Source organism: Lolium rigidum, chromosome 6, assembly GCF_022539505.1.
Source record: "Lolium rigidum isolate FL_2022 chromosome 6, APGP_CSIRO_Lrig_0.1, whole genome shotgun sequence".
Taxonomy (NCBI): domain Eukaryota; kingdom Viridiplantae; phylum Streptophyta; class Magnoliopsida; order Poales; family Poaceae; genus Lolium; species Lolium rigidum.
In genome coordinates, this window is record NC_061513.1 from 331,300,247 (window position 1) to 331,308,596 (window position 8,350).

Here is an 8,350-nt window from a genome sequence, read left to right on the forward strand (position 1 = left end):
CCTTCATAGTGGGTAGTAACTTATATGTGGTGTCATGCATTGTGTCATTTATTATGTTGTAGACCCATTTTGCCTTGGGGTGTGTGATGTTATGGTCACATAGCTAGTTACCACCTCATTCTCTTTCTTCACTTATTGGCATGTCATATCACTAAAATGCCTTGAGATGTGTGATGTTACTAGCTATGTTACTCCCACTACTGAGCAGTCTAAAGAAGACACATCCTTTTTTCAACTTTCTCTTTTCTCTACCTCAGCGATTTATCATACGTGGCACTACTAAGATATCATCATTGTACATGTTTTTACCGGAGGTGGAGCACGAAAAGTGGGAGTGGACGTTTCGAATCAGACGGTGAGAATGGAAGGTAGAAATAGTGCACGATGCTCGGCGGGAGGTGACCGAATCCTTACGACCCATTTTGGGACCCATTTTGGTTTTTCGCCGCAGCTCCAAACTCCCGCTCCCATTCCCAACTCCATGTGCGCCGCTGACGCGTTGACGATAGCTTGGACGCGCACTTGACAGAGAGAGTTTCTCTTGAACAGAGAGAAGAGCGCGCTGAGAGCATCTCCACCGGCGCGCTCCAAATAGGCGTCGGCAGGAGCGCCGACACCTCCGTTTGGGAGACGCCGACACAACATCCTCCATTTGGGGGAACTACTCCCACACCGGCGCCCCCAAACAGGCGGCCCCGATAGATAATTTGAATTTGAAATCTCAAACACAACCATAGAAATTCGAATAAGTCTACGAATATGAAGTTGGGCCAACACACGGCCACCAAATACGAATAGGTTTTGGAATAAGAAGTTTAGGCCAACAGACGGCCACCAGATCGCCGTTTCTGGCGCAAAAAAGGGGCTTTCGAAGCCAGATGATCGTATGATCACACAAAGGAGGTCACGGGCGGCGCAACCTCGGCGGCTTCCTCATCGGCGGCCGGCGGCAGCTCCGTCGCTGCAACAGGATCCACGGTTGTCGGGGGAGGCATGAACGCGAGACGGTGCCGGGGAAGACATGAGCGCGGACGGTGTCGGGGTAGACATGGACGGTGCCGGGGAGACGCCGACGCAGCTTGCACCGCCATCACCTCTTGGCCGATGCGCTCACGGTACATCTCGTGCCATGCCCACGCCAAGGGGTCCATCTTCTCCATGTCGTTCATCAAGATTTTTGATTCTTGAGACATTTTGGCCAACGATAGTTGCGTCGCTTCGTTGTTGGCCTTCATGGCAGCGGCGTGAGCTTCCATCTTCGCCGCCTCCACCCTCTCCCTCTCCAACTCGATCTTGGCGTCTTGCTTGTCGAGGATGGCCTTCCACACGATGGCGGCTCTATCGACAGCTTCCTTGTTCTCCACCGAGAACGAGGTGATCATCTTCTCGATGGAGGCGTCCATGGCTGCCAATACCGGCGCCGCATTCCTGTCAGCCTTGGCCTTCTTGTTGCCAATGGGGCGCCCGGTGGAGGCGCCAGCTGGATCGACCGACCCATCTTCCCCGTCCTTCAAGAGAGTGTGGAGGAGGTCGTCTCATTTCTTGCAACCTTGGAGCTTGTTGTAGCAATGCATAAATGGAAAGTCTTTGTCCTCGTGTTGGTTCTTGTACATTTCGAGGGCTTTGAGCATCTAACAATATATGATGCAAAACAATGAAAAACATTGAAGATCATCAATTCATATGCAACAAGTTGGATCATCAATTCATATGCAACAAGTTGGATCATCAATTCATATGCAAATAAGATAGGCGTAGATCATACCCAATCCACCATCGTCACGCCGCTCTCCTTCCGTGCCTTGATCTTCTCATAGTAGCCGTGGAACTTGCTATACGACCCCTTGATCAAGTTCCAACGGTGAGAGAGGGCGCCCTCGTTCCGGTTCATCTCTATGGTGGCGTAACCACCATAGTTCTTCTTCTCGTTGAAACAATCGAGGATGCGCTTGTAATACTTGCCCCCGGTTTGGTTTGCGCCGGTGATGAGGCAAAAGCTCACTTGCTTTCACGCCTCAATGACGCATTCATCCTCCAAGGACCTCCACCTCGAACCACGAGTGCCGGCGGAACCCCTGCGCCTCCTCCTAACGCTCGCTCTGGCCTCGGCGTCGATCAACTCCTCCTGGACTTCCTCCTCACCTTCGTCCTCCTCGGCCTCTTCTTTGTACTCGTCGACCGGCGGTTCATAGGCATGGCCACGGATAATGCCGTTCAGGATCTCCTCCTCGCCGGAAATCTACGCATAAAGTTACAAACTTTCAGTCGGCAATCTACGCATAAAGTTACAATCTTTGAGTCGCCGCTGGTGTCTACGATGCACACAACACATAGAAAGAAAGGAATCGCACCTCGTCCTAGCCCATGGACACACCGGACCCTCTCGCAGAACACCTTACGGGTGTGTACGCCGTCGTCGGGGAAGAGGTCGCGGGGAAGGCCGGTGCCGTCCGTCACGTGGCCCTAGGTGCGGCGCAAGTCGGGCGAATCGTTCAGGTCGGGGAAGCGGAAGGCGCCGCTGCCCCGAGCCGTTGAATCCGGCGAGAACGGGGCGTTGTTGTCGACGGTCATGTCGCTGTCCCCGAACTCGGGGGAGTAGCGGGCGCGGCCGTCCATCTGCGACAGCCGCATCTGCGAGATCGACGGCGCGTCCGCGGTGTACCCCGCGTAGTAACCCGACGACGACGGGGAGCTCGAGATGCTGTTCAGGCCGCCGCCCAAGCTCAGGCACGCTTCCGCAGAGGCCACCGCTTTCGCTGCGTCGAGGGGCGGCGATGCGGCGCCTCCTGCGGTCGGCTGTGACGAAGGCGCGACGTTCCATCTCCGTCTCCTAGTCCTCCTGCGACATGGTCGCCGGCTTCTCCTTCAGTGCGACGGTGCGCGTCTTCGGCGACGCCTTCGCTGGAGCCCTTCTCTTCGGTGGCATGGCGCGGCGGCGAGGGTTTTTCGGGTTCGAGACTAGGTGGGAGATTGAACGGCTGGCGGGAGAAATGAGCGCCGGAGGGGACGGGGTTTTGGGGGCGAATATGTATATTTTGTTGTTGTGTGGCTGACAGGCGGCTCCCACGCCCAAAATTTTCAGCCTCGTGAAGCGCCGGCGCGCCCGATTCGCGCCCTTGGCGAAGGGGCTGGCACGGGGTTGCCGGCGCTTCTATTGGGCTTCAAAATCACCGGCGCCGTTTGGGGCACGCCGGTGCGAGCCTATTTTCGTCCCCGACCCCCAAAAAGCTATCGGGGCCGCTATCGGGCGCGCCGGTGAAGATGCTCTGATGGATGTATGGCCATTGGCCGGTGAAACACGACGGGATTTTTCAGTTTTTCTTTCTTCCAATTTCCTATCACAAAACTAAATTCCCATACCCTCTAATCAAACGAGAGGTTTCTAGTCACACAGCCCCTCAACTCGCGTTCCCCACGTCAAATTACCCCCTACCAAACACGCTGTTGAGTGTTTTCTGCCCTTAGGCGTTTTATTGTGTAAATTCCTTGTTCAGAGGCACCTTATGATATGTCTGCCGTCTAGGATCAATATTTTATTGGTAAGAGTCCAACATTGTTCCAGTCCAAAAGCAAAAGGAGGTATGAACATAAAAATAAAGGTACTAGTAATAAAATCACCTTATGTCTGCAACCTCTCCATTCCATTGGAAGGTTCTCGCATAGATGGTACTACCTCGGTTCCTAAACAGAAAATATTTTGGTAAACTAAAACAGCCTACCAAATCGTCTGGGACAGATGCTGAGCGCAATGACTGAAGCGAAAAAATGTACTAGAGCTTAATATGTTCAATACTGAAGTTAAACAGCAAGGATAAAAGTTACACAGGTGGTACAAATCATCATCCTATCAGCAAGACAGCAAAATCAAAGGACCCTGCCTAACGATGGTACGGCTGTTGCGCCGCGCCAGCGCCGTAGTTATGGGCAACAGACCCAAATGCTGCTCCAGGACCGCCATACAGCACACCGCCACGCCGCGCCGCCACACTCCCAGGCGCATAGTGCGCCTGAGCAGCAGCTGGGCTCGCGTACCCCGCGGAACGAGCTGCGTAACCAAAAGAACGGGATACTGGGTTCTGGAAGGATGGCCGGTAGCTTGAGCCCGAACCTCTTGCGGACTTGGCAGCAGGGAAGGACTGAGGCCCAGCTGCTCCCCGTGCTCGCTTGTTCTGGAATCTATTCGCGCTACCTAGCTTCTTCCGGTCAGCCTTCTCCTTTTCAATCCTTGCCACCTTCCTTTTTATGCTGTCGATGTTAAATACCGATACAAGCTGGCAGGCCTCGACGCACCTGATGACAGACTTGCAGGCGGTTAACTCCAAGCTTTTTGACTCGTCCTGAAGAAAGAAAGAAAAAAGCCCTTCTTGAGTGCCACAAGTTATCACTAAGTACACAAAAGGATAGAGAAAGATCACAAAACCAAAAGCAAATACTCTGCCTAATACCAAAAAGAAACTTCAGAAATTGGTGTGAATTGTAACAGACATTACTCCCTCCTTTCATATATAGAAGGCCTATAATCTTGGGGATCTTGTTCACGAACTATGAGATTTTTCTTCATTTATCTTCTCTCTTGCATTTATGCACACTCCCACTACCTTATCTCTCACTGATTACCATGACAGTAACACCGTGGATAGCAAGCATGGTCATTCCAGTCATTCCCCTCAACTATTCTCTCATTCTTTCTGACTTTATAAATCTACATGCTAAGCAATAAAATAGGCCTTATATTTTCGAACAGATGTAGTGCGAACTAACCAACAGAAACATTCTTTGTAAATGTGCATCCAACTCCAATAAAGACACCAAGCAAATTCAGGACTAGACTAGATGTATTAACAGAAAAAAAGATTAGAACAGATGGAGCTAACTAATCAATGACTCACCGATTCTCAACCTGATTCTACGACTGATGAATCAGATAAGAGACCCCCATCAGATAAATTGAGTACTGTAATTTTGAATCAACTGTTTAAATCTGAGTTGCGTAATTGGTTTTCTACAAAATGGTGTACACATATTGCTACCATGATAAATCTGATGTCACATCACAGATTTGACACAAATGCAAGGTTTTCAAATGAAGGGTACATCACTAACTTTATTTCCTTCATTAACAGATCTCAGTGCAGGCATTCACGCAGAAAAAGGCCTATGCCCAAATTGAATGATGAGTTAAACAATCAGAAGAAAAATGCATTGGAATAAGAGTAGAATAGAGTCTTACAACAGCAGAACCGGAGCGTCTTCCACTACTCAGCACAGCCTGAGCCTTCTCCGTGGAGTCCTTTATATAAGAGTTAAGAAGAGGTGCAGGTGGAAATCGCTCGAACAGACCCGCTTCATGAGCAATATATATAGCCTCGATTACATTTCCTGAAGTAATCAATTCCTGAACAACATCTGAAAAGTAGTAACAAAATAGTTGTGTCAGCTCTTCTTTTATCCTAACTAAATAATATATACAATCACTATATCTGGATAAAATGCTAAATCAAATCATCTACAGTTACAAACTCAACAATGAACCTTTAACAAACAGCCGAATATACTTAGTAATTGTGAAAATCAATTCATCAATCTTCTAATTGTAATTAGACAAACCCTAAGGTAATGAAAAAAATGTACGCAACTTTGAACTATGTTGGTTTCACCGTTCCACTCAATCCAAATGCAATCCCGGGAAAAAAACTCAAATATTGCAAGAAACTACTTAAATTAGTGTTATCGTCAAGTTGAATCTAAAGAAAGATAACAAAACTTCAACAAGGTCCATCAAAAGTTATTCTTGAACTTGTGATGTTTTTTGGTCCATGGCTAAGATCATGATGAATTCTGTACCTAAAATTTGTAATCCATATGTCCTAAATACGGACTATGCCACCAAACGAAGCAACATCACTACTACTCCATACGTTATAATACAGCTCAAGGAGAATGTCATAACAAAGAAACGGCATATTCATGTGATCCTAAATCCAGCAGTTCTAAAGTTATTGGGAAAAAGTCCACTAGTTCTAAATATAGACTTTAATTTGCAACATAAAATCAAATAAATGTCACGATCCTCATATGCAACATTACTCTAATCTCTAGTTCGTCTACGCATAATTCTTCTACCAATGCATATTCTCAATTCCACACACCAAAGACCTGTTAAGAATCAGATTAAGAAGTGAAACAAATTTAAACACCAGGCCACTAGGTCATGATTACCTGCGACGCTCTCCTCAAACCCAAGGATACACGCAAACTTGGCAAGCTCCTTCCTCCGTCGGTTAGCGACAAACAGGCTCCTCAAGAACTCTTGTTTGAACTTGTCTTTCAAGGCAAATGCCGCAACCATCTGCAGGAATATATGAGCCTCTGCTTGCCCCAGTGCACTCTTCTCCTCCTCCTTGACTCCTCCAGCTGCCTTCTTCACGTCCTCAACTTTGCTCTTTTCTGCTTGTTCTTTTTTCTTCTCCTCATCAGCCACTTCCACCTTTACCTCTTGGCCCTTCTCCTCCGCTTCCTCTGGATCCTCCTGTGCTTCATCATTGTCTACTTCCTCAGGGTTCTCTTCTTCCTCATCGCCTGATGCAGCCACCACCTCCTCCGGGTCTTCCTCTTCTTCCTCTTCCTCTACTTCCTCTACTTCTTCTTCCTCTTCCTCTTCCTCTACTTCTTCTTCTTCCTCTTCCTCCACCTCCTCCTGCTCATCCTCCTCCTTCACATCTACAGGCTCTACTTTCTTCTCTGCCGCTGCTACATTATCTACGACAGCCGCTTCTGTCATCTCCACCTCCTGGCTACTGGGTGCGGGCGTGTCCATCTTGATCCCAAACCGCTCTGTCCAGTCCTTGGCGACCACAGCCGCCCTCTCAACCAACGTATCCCCTATCTCCGGCGGCTTCCGGCCGTCGGGACCAAACAAGGAGCGCAGCAGCATGCCCAGCACCCAGCACTGGTCCTCACCAGCGCCTTCGCCGGCAGCCAGGAAGTCGCTGAGCACGTCGAGGACGAGGCGAGGCGGATCGACCGATGCGGCGACGGCGGGGGCGACCTCCTTCCGTACCGCCGCGAGTTCCTTGCGGCGGGAGGCCATGAAGCGCCAGAGCGCGGCGCCGTCCATGCGGCGGCAAATCCACCGGATCGCGCCCCGAATGTCGGCGGGGGGCGGCGCGGCGGACTCGGCCTCGGCGACGGCGGCGGAGAGCGCGTCGGAGGCCTCGGCGAGGCGCGCGGGGATGGCAGCCTCGCGCGCGTCGAGCGCCGCGAGGGATTCGGAGGTGGACGCGTCGGCGGCGGCCGCGGCCTCGTCCACTGACGCGGAGCGGGCGGCGACGTCCTTGTCGAGCGAGGCGAAGTGGGCGAGCGAGCGCGCCCAGGTATCGCGGCAGGCGGCCAGAAGCTTCTGCTCGGAGTCGAGGTGGGCGAGGAGGCGCTCGACCTCGCCGGCGGCGGCGGAGTCGTCGGTGGTTGCCATGGCGGCGAGGGCTGGGGGAGATTGGGGAGCAAATTCCAGATGCCGGGGAGGCGGAGCTGGGCTTTGGTTTCGATTAATGGGCTCACCCTATCATAATATTTCTAGCTTAGAGTCTGACATGGGCTCGTCTGAATATTACTGACGTGGGCTACGTGGAGATAATCGTAGGCCTTGATAACTTACTGGGCTGAACTATGCTCAATGTATTGAATTGTCACTCGTTCGGCCAAGAAGTAAAGAAATTCAAAAACAAAAATGAATCAACAAAAATGTTTTAAAATTTAGAAAACTTAAGAAAATCTAAAAGGCAAATGTTGGTGTCTCCTACGTGTGTGAAGAAAAAGACATATGGCGTGTCCTAGACAAAAAAAAAAGGTCTCCAAAAAACATGTTTTAAGCACCATAATTATTTTGTTAAGACATGCCACCATTCTTGTCTTTTTAAAGTCAGTTGTTTTCTTAAAACGACTTTGTGAGCACGAGGATGTGCAGATGTACACCCACATTCTTTTTGAAATATTTTGAAATTTACAAATATGTTCCAGATGCATTTTAAATAAAGGAAGCATATGCATCCAAGAGCCAAAATGTCACTCCTTTTTGAAGCACCGGATTTTTTAAATAAACACAAGGCACCAATCTTATCTTTTTTAACTGAACTTTACATGTGCTTGTGTTACCATCAGAATTTAACCAAGTCTGGAGATGGGCCGTGATTAAATGGGATTAGAGAAAATATTCCCGAACCGGCCTTGTACAAGAAGTTTGGGCAAGATTGCCCGTGTATCTGTAATTTATAGTAGGATACGTGTCGGTTAGAATTAAGAGATAGAGTTTAGCTCGTACACGGTTGGGTTTATTCCCAAATTAGAAAGTCTA

The 8,350-nt window shown here is 49.5% G+C and overlaps 1 protein-coding gene across 1 annotated transcript; it reads right to left on the minus strand.

The window, feature by feature from the left end:
* Window positions 1-3,740: 3,740 nt before the first annotated feature.
* Window positions 3,741-7,478, minus strand: LOC124667522 (FRIGIDA-like protein 4a). Its single transcript, XM_047204791.1, has 3 exons — window positions 6,220-7,478; window positions 5,231-5,406; window positions 3,741-4,337 (listed from the first exon to the last, which is right to left on the minus strand). Exons 1-3 carry the CDS (start codon window positions 7,469-7,471, stop codon window positions 3,879-3,881), a joined length of 1,887 nt encoding a protein of 628 aa, XP_047060747.1. The 5' UTR covers window positions 7,472-7,478; the 3' UTR covers window positions 3,741-3,878.
* Between the last annotated feature and the right edge of the window lie 872 nt (window positions 7,479-8,350).